The 16,763-nt window shown below is 36.8% G+C and overlaps 3 protein-coding genes across 3 annotated transcripts; 2 read left to right on the top strand and 1 right to left on the bottom strand.

Moving 5' to 3' along the window:
• The first annotated feature begins 92 nt into the window (after nucleotides 1-92).
• Nucleotides 93-1,662, top strand: LOC120490372 (potassium voltage-gated channel subfamily E member 1). The gene is made up of 2 exons (XM_039687857.2): nucleotides 93-623; nucleotides 1,069-1,662. Exon 2 carries the CDS (start codon nucleotides 1,077-1,079, stop codon nucleotides 1,452-1,454), a length of 378 nt encoding a protein of 125 aa, XP_039543791.2. The 5' UTR covers nucleotides 93-623; nucleotides 1,069-1,076; the 3' UTR covers nucleotides 1,455-1,662.
• A 1,234-nt stretch (nucleotides 1,663-2,896) lies between these two features.
• dnajc28 (DnaJ heat shock protein family (Hsp40) member C28) lies at nucleotides 2,897-4,855 on the bottom strand. Its single transcript, XM_039687853.2, has 2 exons — nucleotides 4,707-4,855; nucleotides 2,897-4,156 (listed from the first exon to the last, which is right to left on the bottom strand). Exon 2 carries the CDS (start codon nucleotides 4,125-4,127, stop codon nucleotides 3,012-3,014), a length of 1,116 nt encoding a protein of 371 aa, XP_039543787.2. The 5' UTR covers nucleotides 4,128-4,156; nucleotides 4,707-4,855; the 3' UTR covers nucleotides 2,897-3,011.
• Nucleotides 4,856-4,941: 86 nt separating this feature from the next.
• mab21l3 (mab-21-like 3) lies at nucleotides 4,942-13,106 on the top strand. Its single transcript, XM_039687852.2, has 7 exons — nucleotides 4,942-6,313; nucleotides 6,567-6,707; nucleotides 6,812-6,883; nucleotides 7,005-7,296; nucleotides 8,912-9,093; nucleotides 10,797-10,991; nucleotides 11,129-13,106. Exons 1-7 carry the CDS (start codon nucleotides 6,266-6,268, stop codon nucleotides 11,360-11,362), a joined length of 1,164 nt encoding a protein of 387 aa, XP_039543786.2. The 5' UTR covers nucleotides 4,942-6,265; the 3' UTR covers nucleotides 11,363-13,106.
• The last annotated feature ends 3,657 nt before the right edge of the window (nucleotides 13,107-16,763 follow it).

The raw sequence follows: 16,763 nt of genomic DNA, 5'->3' as shown, positions 1-16,763 counted from the left end.
CTGCAATATTGTGAGTGTTGTGTTGTCTTTCAGCCCACATGCCTCTTCGTTTTATGCATTTAGTTATTTTCAAAAGATGACTCAGCGTACATCCAGTATGCTGGTATCGCAATCATGACGCAAGTCGAGGACTTTTCAAGGATATGTCTCTCTCTTTTTTTTTTTTCTTGAAATAGAATCTGTAAAAGTCTCGAATGCCTGCCTCAATGTATGCCATTGTTCAACTTGTGTGTGGAGTTATTTAGCATCAAGGTCAAGCTGGCAGAGGTGAGAGAAATATCTACAGTCTCCATGTGACTCATGCCCATTTTTACCAACATAACTGTTAATGAGGCTGATCTTTGTGGAATTTTGTTGGTCAGCAGACTCTGACTTCTCTCCCTGAAAAAAGCTGATGACCTTGGCTTGTTAGATTCATTAAAGCTGTTGACATCTTAAGAGGGTTGGATCATTGAGTAAGTCTCTCCATGTTCATAATGGGGTGGAACCATGATCTCAGATACTATCCTGTCTCCCTTAGTCTATTTTTTAAAGTACGACACAAGGACTTGCAGGATTGATTCACAATTTTTGGCTTCTCTTCCAGTAAACCAAAAGTTCATATTTCCACTAAAGACTATAAGGTATGTTTGTTATAATTATTTTTATATTATAGCGTTCAATGCTGATTTGATGCTCAACTTTTTATCAATATTGAACCATTATGCTGCTTAACACTACTGTGGAAACGGTAACTTTTTTTCCACATCTTTTCCAAATATACATCTTTTGTTACATTATACATGTCTTTAATGTCACTTTTAGTCACTTTAATGCATCATTGCTGAATAAAAGTATTGTTTTTTTTTTCTTACTCTTACAGAGTGTGTATACATAAGTAAAATTATTTTTAAACATTTAGGCTTTAGCATTTAGATCAAAATAGTAAGATGATGAGAAATAAATTCAGTCAAGTGTGTTCAAACTTTTGACTGCTTTAATATATTTGGCTATAAGTATTCTAACAGATAAATAAGTTGTGAAAAATACTAATGATGGATCCTATCTTTTTGCTGTCTGTATCAACAGTGGGAATAATGCTAGAGCAGAACTACACCGTTGTGCATTCTCTGCTGGTATCCTGGTTGCAGCAATACTTTAATGAGACATGGGCGATGGGAGCAGCTCCATACGTGCCTCCACATCATCCACCTTTGCATCTGAGTGGAACTCCGATAAATGATCAAGGTCATGGCATGATCTACATCTGTCTGATGGTGGGACTCTTCAGTTTCTTTACCTTTGGCATCATGTTCAGCTATATCCGCTCAAAGAAGGTGGAGAACTCACAGGATCCGTATCATCAGTATATAGCTAAAGACTGGGATAGTATAGCATCTCCTGTGGTCATCAGCAACCCGTCTGCTCTGGGACACCTTCCAGGGTACAGTGGACGACATCAGGAGTGGGCATAGATTGCTGTTGTTGACTTCTTTAATCTCTACATAATATAAATCTGATTTTCTGTTTCATTAAATGAATATATATATATATATATATATATATATATATTTGTCTCTGTTGTTCATTTAATTGAATTCAACATTGAGTTTTGTTTTATAAATGGCAAAGGTTCATCTCAACTGCAGTCTTAAAAGAGTAGTTCACTTTTCAAAAAAAAAAAAAAAAGTTGGCTGATAATTTACTCACCCCCATGTCATCCAAGATATCCATGTCATTCTTTCTTCAGTCGAAAATAAATTAAGGTTTTTGATGAAAACATTTCAGGATTTTGTCCATATTTTTGACTTTACTGGGAACCAAACGGTTCAAGGTCCAAAAGACAGTTTCAGTACAAACTGCAAACTGTTCAAAGGCCTTTAAACGATTTCAGACGATGAATAAGGGTCCTATCAAGCGAGACGATCGTTCATTTAAAAAAAAAAAAAAAAGAATCTTTTTTCGTGTCATTTGGTTCATTCAACGAACAAAATGAACGAATTGACTCGAGAAAAGGTTCGTTCATTTTGATCGAGTTCAAACAGGAGAGTCACGAACGTGCATCACAGAACAGAGCAAGGCAACCATTTGAGCTTATAAAACTTAAACTTCGTCTAAATGAGTGATCGTTTCGCTTGATAAGACGCTTTTTCATCGTCTGGAATCGTTTAAAGCCCTTTGAACAGTTTGCACTGAAACTGTCTTTTGGACCTTGAACTGTTTGGTAACCAGTAAAGTGCATTATATGGAGAAAAATCCTGGAATGTTTTCATCAAAAACCTTTCTTTTCTTTCAAAAGCATTTCTTATCAAAAATATTTATTTTCGACTGAAGAAAGAAAAAAATACACGAATATCTTGGATGACATGGGGGTGAGTAAATTAACAGCAAAAGTTTGTTTTTTAAAAAAAAAAAGTGAACTACTCCTTTAAGACTACAAACACAAAAACCAGCCTCCAACAGTTGATTTTGTTGGATCAGTGTGTTATTCCTGTAGGCATTTGTTGTCACAAAATGAACATGTGCAATTGGCTTCTGTAGGTCATTGAATGTTTGAGATGTCAGGTAGGATTTTCCAACAATGTGTTACATAATCTGACTCGATCATGAATGATTAGCATGGCAATGAGATAATCTACTTCAAATAAATGTCATTCTATTTGTTGGCTATTTATCAAAAAATCTTGATTTTTTTTTTTTTTTTTATTAAGCAGCAAAACCATTTTTAAAATTGATAATAATAAGAAATGTCAACATATTAGAATGATTTCTGAAGGATCATTTGATTTGAGTAATCATAATTCAGCTTTGCCATTACAATAAATTACATTTAAAGTATATTCAATTAGAAATCCATTATTTTAAATTGTAATATTTTACAATATTACTGTTTATAATTATAAATTAAATAATAATAATTGTTTAAGATTTTATTACGGTTATAATAAGAACAGGGAATGGGAAAATACATTTGAATCACACTAATAGTAGGCCAATAGGTGAATTACAACTCTGCATTTTTTAAAGCAGTCTCATTTAAGTAGATTCTGCATCCAGGTGATGAGTCTTTGTCTGGTGTGCTGAGATTCTCTTGCTATCTCTTTCTGCGCATCTCGCTTCATTTCTTTTTCTTTTTCCTTCTCTTGCCTGAGAAGCTGATCAGTTTTCAGTATTTTCTCCAGCTCTCTCTTTAGACTGTAATGCACCATCTGCCTGCTCATGAGAGGGACAATCAGGTTGAAATTGTCCACTTTCTTGTTGAGTTTCCCCAGTTCATCTGCAAACACAGCACAGTGCTCCTTCCACTGAAGGGTTTCAGAGTGTGTCATGGGTTCCCCCAGCCTGGCCCTGACCTTCTGCAACTTTCCCCTAATTTTAGCGATGGTTTCCCTGATCTCCTTCTGTACCACAATCCATTCAGGCTGGTAACCGTTGTCGATGAGGATTCTGTTGAGGTTGTGCGTCATGGGGTCCATATAGGGGTTATGATCAAACTTGTTGAGTGGTTTGCCGGTGCCACTGAGGTTCTGGAAGTCTCCACGGGCCATAGACTCCTGAATGAGGTCTTCAACCAGCCTCTCTACCGCCTGAGTGATTTTGATCTTCTTGCTGCGCAAGCGTGCATCCCTAGTCACCATGGCTCCTTCATCCGCTGCCGCCTTCTCCATCTCCTTGCGTCTGTACTCCAGAACCTGGTCGGTGGCACGGTCAACGCGAATCTGCCGGTACTGTCGTTCTCTTTGACTGGGAGTGCCAGAACCCACTCCTTCAAAACTGAGGTAACGTCTATGTTGAGGGGCATTACCTTTAACTTTATCTTCCTCTTCTTCCTCCAGCGATTGGTCGAACTGTGAGACAGACTTCTGCCAGCCGAGATGAGTGAGCACAGCCCGATAGGCCTCCTCTATCTGGGAAAAAAGAGCTGCATCTGCCGTGGGAGCACCGGAATCTGGATGGTATAATTTGGCCATGCGTAGGTAAGCCTCCTTGACCTCGGCAGGGCCGCTGGCTCCATCGTCAGGCAGCTGCAGCAGTCGGTAGCTCTCTCTCAAACTAGCTCTAGAGCTGAGGGCTCGCAGGCTGAGGGAACAGTACAGAGGCATGCGAAGGTCCGCGCTGTGTAACCGTAACAATACCCAGCAGTTCATTGTGCCAATATGCAAGCAGCACCGGAATACTGTAATTACAAGATAAAGCTAAAAATAATTAACACTTGAGTTACATTTATGTATTCACACATTGCTTTACAATGAAACTATCAAACTAAACACTAAAAGTTGTACAAGATATATTAATATCGCAATATTTCACTGGAAAAAAAATCTAAGATTTAAGACAAATATAATAATATTAGTCTAAAAAAGTTAATAATAAATCGACAGCACTATTATTTATGATATGTCTCCTGATATCTTCAAAAGTTAAACCATCGAGCTTTTATTTTGGCGGAAAACGTCAATGAAAATTAGGGGGGCCCATTATTTACATTTCATGTAGGCTACTTGTTAGCATAATAGCTTATTGCTATACGCCAGATTTGATAGTGTTGTCAATAACCCGTGCGCTAGTGTTTCTAGATGATTACGATAAACATATTTGATTATTAGTCGACAAAATACTCCAGTGTTATTGGACAGGCTTGTAGCATGAGAGCTAATGCTCAAAACTACATATCAAACATGAACATCGGATCATTCAGCCTAAAAACAGTAACAACAAGGACATACCTTGCTCGTATTTCTCCACTGCAGCGTGAGTTAGGTCACCATGTATTTAGGTTATATGAATGACACCGTTTTGAAAAAAGCAAATGCACTGGAGTTTGTTGTTATATATTAATGGCGAATAGTTTGCTGGGAAATGTAGTCTGTCAGGGTAAAACGCGTTATCTATTTTTTCCCTTTAGATGGCGACAAAAATCAACACTACTCAGTAGGCGAATTTTAGAGACATTCATAACAGGCTTCATTCTTTCTCGTTTAAAAAAAATATTTATTAAAAATATATCTAGCTCTGTCCTCTTTGCACGGTGATTTAGTATGGAGAAAATGTGACCATTCTGTAAACAATCCAGGGCCAGGGTGTGTTTCCCAAAAGAATTGTGAGCTAACTTGATCATAGAGACAGGTATTTGGTGCAGTTCTGTGATCTAGGCTTACAATGCTTTTGAGAGATGCCGCCCAGGCTGGTTTGAGGTGTGTTTATTCCAGCAGGGTTCATTATTTGCTCCATCTAATTGCATAAATAAGTGTTAGGCCTATTTATGATGTTAATGAATTGGTATAACATGGCTATAATAAGACCCAGATGACATTAGTTCACTTTCTCTCCACCACTGACAGCAGACAGTTAATGTGTGTTAATGGGTGGAGTGCAAGTGATGGAACAATGTATTTTTTTTTCTATATTGCAATCACATGACCTCTACTAAATTGGACCATGTAAGCAGTCAGCCAATTCATGCACATGTAGTGCATTGTGGTGAATGAGAATGACATACTGAGGGGTCCAGAAGTCAATTTCATTAAAAATGATCACCATTGTATCATTGTACTGTCCCTCTTACTGCAATGACCGTGCTCAAGCTACATGAACTCATTAATTTTTCTAATTCATTTTATGCCAGAGCACCTTTTTGTTTTTATTTTATTCATTTCCAGGCTTAAAAAAAATCCTAGGTTTAAAAGTGGCCTCAGATTTTTGGACCCCAATGTGTATTGGTTTTATTTTTTATTTTTTCAAAATATTAAAAATAATTTTCAGGCTTAAAAAAACAAAACTAAAAAATAAATAAATAAAGGATTCAAGTGGTCTTAGATGTTTAATTTTTGTTAAATTATATTTATATAACATTTATTTGATGATATTTCTGAAAAGTTCTGATCAGTCTGATATATTCAGACTGACGTAAACCCACAATTTTTAGAAATCGTCTAGTTGCGTGTTTGTTTATACATCTACGTCTTATTAAGGCTAGATTAAAACGAAACAATTGTTTTCATTCACATTTCTCTATGTGTGTGATCTGCCATGTGAGTAAGCAATTGGTGAACTCATTTGCCCAGAGGAACATGGGAGCTTTTTAGCATCTCATAAATCAATATTGTGAGATCAATGGGTCTCTGCTGAAGTGCTTTTCCCTTGTGCAATCTGTGTCACACATGCACTGGGACACAAAAGAACTGCAAAAAAGAACCACAAAGACCTTATTTCAAGCTCTGCTGCTGGAAAGAAGTCCTAAAAATAGTATTCGAAGAGAACACCGATTCTAAGGATAAACTACAAAATGACCAACTTTACAGATGAAGATCTGGACAACTATTTGCAAAATCAGGTGACCTATTTATGCTGTCATGGGTTATATTAAGCACTGAGATCTAAAACGGAATACTTAACTGTTGTTGATTGATAATATGTGTTTTATTTTAATTTTATTTGCAGTTAGATAGCTTAAAAAATAACTCTGGGTATAGCTTAAAGAATTTTCCATTTTATTTTAATTATTCAGCTAGCTTTAAGGACACTGTTTTGGCTTGTTTACAAGATACTTGTTCTGTATTAATGGTGGTCGAATATGTTATTGTCAGGTGGATCTCAGACATCGGCAGGTTTCAAAGTCTGTAGAAAATGTGCAGAAAATCATAAAAGATCTTACGGCTGCGGTCAGCTCAAAGGATGCTCGTTTCCAGTCCATTGCAAACTCTGGAGTTCATAATGCCAGTCTCAAAGTAATACTTCACATAGGCCTATTGTCTATTATGCAAATAGTAACATTAATTATGGATGGTTTTTGTAACATCATTATTCCTCTGGTGTCCACAATCCGATTTAGGACCAGACAGTTTTAGTTTCAAAATGGTCTGCATTACTCCGGGGAAGATGTGCATACAACCCCGCCATCCAAGTAAGAGACAAAACTATCCGCTGTAGTTTAACTTTAACATGAATGTACAAGTAAAACATTGTGCATCTGCTTTTTCATTGCTTTACGGATATACTGATAGATTTATGGCTCATTTTGGCAGGTGCTCACTCCAACTCTGTACCTGATCTCAGTGCCTCTACAGGGCCTGATGGGTTATAAGGTGAGGCGAACACGTCAGTGGCGTTACTACTCGCTCAGCGGGTCTCATCTCCTCTCACCGGTCCGTGAGCCAGAGAAGCTCTACCAGTGGCTGGAGCTGGAGAGTTTCGTCAACCCGAGTCAGGAGTGGCAGGATGGTTGCATGACCATTGAGGGTGATATTGTGCCAGCCAAGGTGGTGAACATCTTCAAAGAGCATCTGGAGACATCGATAAAGACCTGTGGACTAACAAGTTAGTGTTTTTATAGTGTCCCCTTTGTTTACTCACACAGCACGAGAGAGAAGAGATTTCTAAATTAGATTTCTGTCTGTTTTTCGAGGCTACTTTGAATTTTTCACACATTGTCTAGTGAATGATAATAATATTTTATATTATTAAAATATACTAATAATACTTTATTGATATGCAACTGTTTTGGGATTACACATCCAGCCAAAACAATCACCCACCCATCCATCCCTTCATCCATCCAGCCGCCAATCCATACATCCATCCATCCACCTACTCATCCATGTATTCACTCACCCGTTCTATCCATCCATCCACCTACTCACCCATTCATTCATCCATCATCCTATTCACCCATCCATCCACTCACCTGTTCTATCCATCCATCCACCTACTCAACTCACCCATTCATTCATCCATCCACCTACTCACCCATTCATTCATCCATCCACCTACTCATCCATCCATCCACTCGTACTCACCCGTTCCATACATCCATCCATCCACCAACTCACCAATCCATCTCCTACTCACCCACCCATCCATCCATCCATCCATCCACTTACTCACCCATCCATTCATCATCCATCCATCCATTCATCCATCCATCCACTCATCCATCCATCCTTCCACCTACTCACCCACCCACCCATCCATCCATCCATCCCCTCACCCTTCCATCCATTCAGTACTACTCGCCCACTTCCAACTACTCGCCCACTTCCAACTCGTCCAGCCATCCATCCACTTACCCGTTCCATCCATCCATCCATCCACCTACTCACCCACCCATCTATCCATCCATCCATCCATCCACTCACCCATCCATCCATCCATCCATCCATCCACTCACCCATCCACCTACTCACCCAACCACCCATCCACCCATCCATCCATCCATCCACTCACCCACCTACTCATCCACCCATTCATCCATCCATCCACCACCCACCTACTCATCCACCCATTCACCCATCCATCCATCGTTTTATTGTTTTGATTGTTTTGATTGTTTGTTACACTATATTCAATCTTGGTACGTGTTACAATACTTGCTAGTGAAAAATCTTTATGATTTTTAGAATATAATTTGTAATGAAAACCATTGTATTAAATTAGAAAAATGTAAGTGTTTTATTTTGGATCCCACTGTAAGCATTTGGGTTACAATCGATAAAAGCTTGTATGCAGCTATGATAACAAATCAGTTGTAGCAATGGAAATCTTTAGAATGAAACAGTGTGAAGTTTAAAAAGCTCCGGATGTGACAAGCAGGGCTTTTAAAGTCACTGTTTTCTCATTGACCCCACAGGTTCAATGTGTTGATGGTAAACACTTTTCTGCAAACACATAGACACCATATAGCACAAGGTCAATATTCCTATATAAAAAAAAAAGAAGATCAGAGATAAATGATAGGTTAATCAGATTGTTGTTCAAGGCCTTAACCCAAGTTCTGTCCTTAAAATGAATCCTAAAATGGTCAATAAGTATGTGGATCCAAGAATAAATCCCACCTGAGTAAATAATTGTTAAGCTTAATGGATGAGCATGAATGTGCACTAAAGTGTAACAGAAATGAAATGAAATAACTTTCTTTTTTGCCTTTCTTTCATAGGTAAGGTGAGTATGCTGGAATCAGTTGGATCAGTGGTACGTGTTGCTGTGGAAACATCAGATGCACAAATTGAGGTGGAACTGGTTCCTTCCGTGGAGCTGATGAACTACTGGCCAAAGAGGGCTCGGTGGCCCCGGTTCTTTCAGAGATGGCCCTCCACGGAGCGTGCACGATGTATTAAGGTCAGTGGATGTATATGTGAATTTACATAAATATATATACACACACACACACACACACACACACACACACACACACATATAATTATATAAAACTTAAACATAAAATGAAAATATATAAACAATATATACATTATATACACTTGGGCTATTGTTGTTATATATATACAGTATATACTGAGTATATTGTATATATTGTATATTTTAAAGTCCCCGTGAAATCAAAATTGAACCTATTTACTTTGTTAGCGCATATTACTAGTCTTGTGGTGAACAATTAATCCGTGCAAGTAAAAATATATTAAAAAAATGTTTTACCTAGGTAATCTTTAATCAAAATCTGAAAAGTTACTTCCGGTCTGGAACGGTTTCTTTTTCTGATGACGTAGGCTTCACAGTTTGGGTGGGGAAACGCTTAACCACTCCCCTCAAACCGTTAGTTTACTATGAGCGAGAGATGGAGAGGAGGAGCGCTAGAGTAAAACCCTGCCCTCTGTTCAATATTCCGTTTCACTTGGAAATACGTCACAGCACTGGAGAAAAATCGTTTGCAACTTCCGGTTCACGGGGACTTTAATATTATTTTACAGTTGTTTTTATTTTCTTTGGTTCTATTTTCACAAGTAAGGTGTACATTTTCAAAACTCTTAGTGCACAAATCCAAACTGATCACACATGTAATACAGTCTTTCTTTCAAAACCTGAACTCTTGCATTCATTACAGTTATACACATTTCAGTCCACATAACCATTGTTTCAAACACAAGATTATTGTAATATGTAATGAGAACATTTGGTTTAATTGCAGAAACACTTTCAATTTAGTACTTTTAACAACCAGTTCATTCAACAGCAAACAATCACTCGTGTTGCTGAAATAATTACAGTAATGCAGGCTACAGTTGCCACATTAGAAAATACACTTGCATTATCTAATCTATACTATAGTTGACCTTTTCATAGATGAAGGTTGAGTGACAGTAATGTGACAGTCTCTATGGTAAACTGCTTACAGTATCACACGGCATACATACTGTAATGTAAAATGCTGTTTGATGCCATCTGTCACTGACAGATCTGCATATCTGATCAATCTGATGTTTTACAGTCATTGACTGTTTCCTCTCACTAATATACTCTATTCTTTCTTTTTTTTCTACTTTGAACATATTGGTGGTTATTATCTAGAAATCACTTGTGTAAAAATAACTCATTACATTTGGTTATCCATATTGGAAATTGCAAACAAGTTCTATAGGAACTGTAAATAGAATCAATATAGAAATCTATAGGTGAACAGAATGATACATTGATCAACCATTAAGATCAGTTCCATTAAATAATAGACCATTGTATTAAACTGAAGAAGAAGGCACTGAAAGGCAGTGTGATTACTGTAAATGACACATTTATATAAATGAAATACTTATTTTGTGTTGTGAAAAGGATCCCTTGTGATTTTGTGTATTGTACTGACACAATAGAAAACATGATGAAATGTTTGAAAAAAAAAAACATGATTGTGATATCAGCGCTAAAAGTTTTAAAAATGTACATCTTACTTGTGAAAATAGTACCAAAGCGAATAAAAAAAAAACTGTATTATTATTATATCATATATCAGTTATTAACTGACTAATAAAATTGTCTTGGTACTGTTTGCATATATTATACATTGTTGATTAATCTTAATAAATTCCCTGCAGTCGTTTGGCTTCAATCTAATGGCCACGTCAAACTACCACTGGCTGCTGTCATTCTCGCGGGCAGAGCAGGTGATGTTGAGTAACATAGATGAAGACGGCGGTTGCCGCAGGAAGTGTTATCGGGTGGTCAGACAGCTCAAGGAGGACGTCTGGTGCCCTGGAAGCAAACCCGTCATCACTGCCTACCATCTACAGGTACCAGCCAAAACAGCCTCTTTACATTTCTCCTATAATGTTTCCTGTGATTTAAGTTCATTTGGCTGTTGAAATACCATACTGCTTGTACACAAAAGTAAGTTCTCACACTTTCCCAATGTCCTTACATCATCTAGACTCTGCTTTTCTGGACATGTGAGAAGTACCCCTGTACCAGGGACTGGAGAGACTTCATGGGATGTGTATTACGGCTGGTGCAGAAGCTACATAAGTGTGTAAGCCAGCATTATCTCCGGCATTACTTTGTACGATCCCACAACCTTCTGAAATATAGCAATACTAATGAGCTCGATGAGGTGGCAAAGAAAATCAATAATTTCCTGGACAGCCCAGGAACATACGTTCATTAGAAACTTCCTCTGAGGGTTAGATGGCATAGATATATGTTAGCCTTGCTCGGTTTTGACTGCATCATATTGATGAGATAATCATGGTAATAGGCTGTGATTATTGTAAGTATGTATGTATTTCTTCCTTTTGTCTGTATCATCCTGAAATTTTCACCAGAATTATGATGTCAGCTTTTTTTTACAGTAGGCCAACATTGTGAATGAACGAGAGACTCTGAATTAAATAATTAAATTAATACAGTTTCTCATCAGCAATTCACACTTGGTTTACTATTTTTTTATTATTATTACTTTATTGTTAAAGGGATAGTTCACCCAAAAATAAAAATTAGCCCATTTACTCACCTCAAGTCATCCTAGGTGTATATGACATTCTTCTTTCAGACGAATACAATTAAAAAGTTATATTAAAAAAATATCCTCACTCTTCCAAGCTTTATAACAGCAGTGAATGGCTATTTCTGTTTTGAAGTCCATAAAAGTGCATATGTCCATCATAAAAGTGCATATGTCCATCATAAAATCCATCATAAAAGTGCGTCTATTCATCATAACAGTGCATGATCCATCCATCATAAAAGTGCATCTATTCATCATAAAAGTGCATCCATCCATCATAAAAGTGCATCTATTCATCATAAAAGGGCATCCATCCATCATAAAAGTGCATCTATCCATCATAAAAGTGCATCTATCCATCATAAATGTGCATCTATTCATCACAAAAGTGCATCCATCCATCATAAAAGTGCACCTTATTAATATAACTAGCAATTTATATAACTCTAGCAATTTATATAACTCTATAGCTCAGTTTATATAACTAACTGTTTCTGAAAGAAGAATATCCTGCACATCTAGGATGGCTTGAGGGTGAGTAAATCATAGGGTAATTTTAATTGTTGGATGAACTATCCCTTTAACACGTTACAGTCTAATTTGTTAACATTTATTCATGTATCAACTAACTTGTACTAACAGTGAGCAATACATTTGTTACAATATTTATTAATCTCGTTAATTTTATTTAATAAATAGTATATATAAATAGTAAATAGTTCATGTTAGTTCACAGTGCATTAATTAATACTAAAAATACAACTTTTTATGGTAATAATATTAGTAAATTTTGCAATTTGCATTAACTAAGATTAAATAATTCTGTAAAAGTTTGATTCATTATTAGTTTATGTTAACTAATGCTGTTAACTAATGTTAACAAATGAGACCTTATTGTAAAGTGTTCTTACAACATGAATTAATCTATGTAAAAATACTGTTGTTAATTGTTTGGTCATGTTAGTTGACATGTAGTTCACAGTGCATTCACTGATTTTAACCAATACAGATTTTGATTTTTAAAATGTATTAATGAATGTTGAAACATTACCACTAACATTAACAATGATACGATTATTTAATTCTTTAAGTCTTGTTCATTGTTAGTTCAAGTTAACTAATGCTAAGAAATTAAACATTATTGTAAAGTGTTACCATTTTGTTATTTAACATAATTTTTGTTTCCCCCTATTATTTCCAAATCACCTATCATGTCCCCTTTCAAAAGGATCTGCTCAAATAAGATATTTGATTATTTTACATGCTGATCTTTCATAACATCTGACATGAACCCTTAGTTCTGCTCTCCAGCAGAGGGCACTGTGATTACAGCAACATTTGTTAGATTGTAAACATTGTGAAACAAGTTATTGCAAAAGTCAGTAATAAACAACTATTACTTTAATTTTTGTTTTGACAAAAATGTAACAAACCAGATTAACTGAGACACAGTGATTTGACATGCAAGGATTAGTTCACCAAAAGAAGATTTTTGTCATTATTTACTGACCCCTATGTCATTTCAAACCCATTTGACTTTCTTTCTTCCATTTAACATAACAAGCGTTATATGTTCAATCTATACAAAAAATTGCATTTAGTCACCAGACAAACTCCAAAACAGACACAAAACACTTCTTCTTCACAATCTTCCAAATCTCAATCAACAAATTAAGTGGGCTTCATAATCGTGAGACTGCAAATTTGAATATGCAGAAGTGCGAACAAGACAAAATTTAGAGGTGCTTGTGAGGCCAGATGGGGTGCTCACCTTGTGTCTGTATAAGGTCGGTGGACAATGCGCAGGCTACTGAAATGGGTTTTCATAGCAATTCCATAAAATAAGCATTGTTGGTTCGAACCTTTCTACTGAAAGTTAGTTCTTACTTTTTTTCTTAGTGTGAAACCTTTAGAAACCGAAAGTAACATTTCCAACAATAATACAAAAAAAAAAAAAAACTTTTTATGGAGGTTCTTAATGGGGTTGTGGATGTTAACGGTTCTTCGTGGAACCATTGTTGCCAATAAAGAAACCTGTCACAAGGGGTCTGAAAAAGATGGACGGACGACAGGATTATAAAATATCAACAAGATTTATAGAAGGCAGCAGGCATAACAGCGTGCACCAACAAAAATAATAACTGAAGAGTTCACAAGGAAGAACTTAAAAACACAGTGATGACGAAATGATGCTGAGAGGAATGGTCGGTGTCCATGGAAACAGAAGAGTGGCGGGAAACAAAGACAAAGAACACACGTGACTGATGAATATACAAACATCCATGAATACAAACAACATGAGAATACGAAGTCCATGAAAAACTAAACTAAGAGCTAACACAACTGAATAAGTGTGCCAAAACCTTTGTTTTTAATGTATAATTAATCAACAAAATAGTCAGGGAAGACAGTATGATTGGTTTTTCATCAAACATAAATGTGTCAGTATTTACAATTACCAGACATTGCTGCATTTTCATGAAACAGGCCTTCTTGAGTTTGTTTATCTGTCATGATGATTGTAAATTTTTGAGATTCTAACCTTCATTTGGGAGCTACTGTAACCTCACAATGACAGTCCAACATATCTGTCAATATACAACAGCAACAGCCACATTTTATGAAGTGTTGAGTGATATCCATCACTCTGCTTTCTCTGTAGCTCTTCATTGCAGAAGTTGATATGTATGCGGAAAACTGAGGCTGGGAGCCATAAACTTTCTTAAAGTGAAATACTGTCTGTAATCTAGCTTTTCTCAGCATAAATTGAATGTTTTTTCTCCCTGAGGCGACAGGATTGTATGGTGCCAGAATTGTGAGTTTGTGAAAAAACATCAGACAAGTTTTCTATAATATTCCTTCACCCGATCTCACGGGAATTCGTACGAATTTTACGGGGTGGCTAATTCGTAACAATTCATACGACCTCACTCGTACAAATTAGTACGATTTTGCTAAATCCTACATATTTTACGAATTGGCCAATTCGTATGAATTCGTACGAATGACCTACCCCTGACCCCGCCCCTAAACATAACCGTCACGTGGGTTTAGACAAATCGTATGAATTCGTACGAGTGAGGTCGTAGGAATTAGTACGAATAAGACACTTTTTAATCACTCGTACGAATTCGTACGAATTGGTCGTGAGATAGGGTAGGTCTGTGTTACCTATTTGTATCTCTTTCATTTTTAGCTTCGCTGTAATCTTTCATTCATAAGGACTTTTCTGTGATTAAGATGTTTAACTGTGTCACGTGATAATCAGGAAACGAGGACTCAATTGCAGGAAAACAAAGGTAAGATTTTAATTAACCAACAAAAAAACTAAATGCAAAGTACAAACAAAACTATGCGTGGGGGAAAAACCAGAACGGATACTATAAGGGCAAAAACACTGGGAACAAGAACTTAAACGAACCAGCACCGGACTGAAACCACAAAGGAGGCTATAAAGGAAACACAGACAGGACGGCACGAGACAACAGGTGAGGAATGTTAAATACTAAACAGACAACGAGAAGGGAGGAGCTAACAATTAGACAAAGCACATGAATAATCAGGAGCAATGTGCTTACATGAAACTAAACTAATATAAACATGAGTCAAACAGGAAATGGCACCATAGTAACAAAAGCAGAAATGACAGAACCATGACAGAGAGAGACTGAGTCGCAAATTGGTGCCATCTTGACTAAAAACAAAATAGCTATAGCAGCAGGGGCTTACTTCTCATGCTAACCAGCTAAGCTAAAATAATCAGACAAAATGTCCTTCCTTCATCATACAGCTGTCTTTTACAGCATATTTTTCATATTTCGCTTTTCTCTTTAGTTTTGCTCTTATCTTTCATTCTGTGATTAAGATGTTTAAACTGAGAGAGACTGGGTGGAAAATTGATGCATCTTGACTAAAAACAAAATAGCTAGCAGCAGGGGCTTACTTCTTAAGCTAACCAGCTAAGCTAACATAATAAGACAAAATGGCCTTTTCATCACAGCCCCATCATGTCTGTTACATCATATTTTTCATATTTCTCTTTAGTTTTGCTGTAATCTTTCATTCAGAAGGACATTTCTGTGATTAAGATGTTTAACTGAGACAGACTGAGTAGAAATTGATGCATCTTGACTAAAAACAAAATAGCTAGCAGCAGAGCTAGCTTCTCATGCTAATCAGCTAAACTAACAATAATACAACAACAACAAAAACAAATACATGGTAAAATACGTGATATTACTGTGTGTTTTACTCAGGTAGTCAGTTTTAGCTTGTTAGCTTAGTTAGCTCCTGCTGCTACAGTACATGCTAATTCTGCCTGCTAAAAGCATGTCTCTTCATTAGTCTTCATCAGCAGAACTGAGCACCAATAAGCAAGATTAAATCATCCGCAGAGTGCCTCACCAACTAAGCAACAACTACAATAGATGCTCTTTCCAGAGTTTAGTAGTTAACATTATTTAATGCATAAAGTAACATGAATATTAACCTTTGTTAATTATAGTTTCAACATTCGTCTCCACTCTTCTCTTTTTATCACATTGGAAAGTTCTGCCCTTTGAGCTTGTTTTGTGCTTTTATTTCCTCTGGTTGTGTTTATATGTGCCATGTGTTTTAATGTAGTTTTTTTTTCTACGCTCAGTGCATTTCAAGAAACAACCGGCTCTTTGTTTAGGGTGCCAGGCGCACGCTCATGCATCACAATTGACTGGGAGTCCCTCATCCTCCCGCTATCTCTCTTTCACCCTTTCTATCATATCTCTTTCAATATGTCTATGTTCTACTAGATTGGTTACGACTAGTATCCAATAAAAATCGTGCACGACTCCTGTTTTGCATCATGCAAGTATGAGTCCAGAGATAAATTACCCTTGGCCTTGAGGAAGATTGAGTTCAGTGAGTGCACACAAAAAGAGGAGAACCCTGCAACTGCCTCAGTGAATGGTTGAGGGAACATTCCCTTGGATGGTGGTAAACATAGTGACCCTCTCTTTCACTCTCTGTTACACGCTTTCTTTCTCTCGCTGGCTTTGAAAAGGGACAATTGTGCGTAACATCCTGC

The sequence above is a fragment of the Pimephales promelas genome, chromosome 7, assembly GCF_988280905.1.
Source record: "Pimephales promelas chromosome 7, fPimPro1.hap1.1, whole genome shotgun sequence".
Classification (NCBI taxonomy): Eukaryota; Metazoa; Chordata; class Actinopteri; order Cypriniformes; family Leuciscidae; genus Pimephales; species Pimephales promelas.
This window is presented reverse-complemented; position numbering and strand designations above follow the sequence as displayed.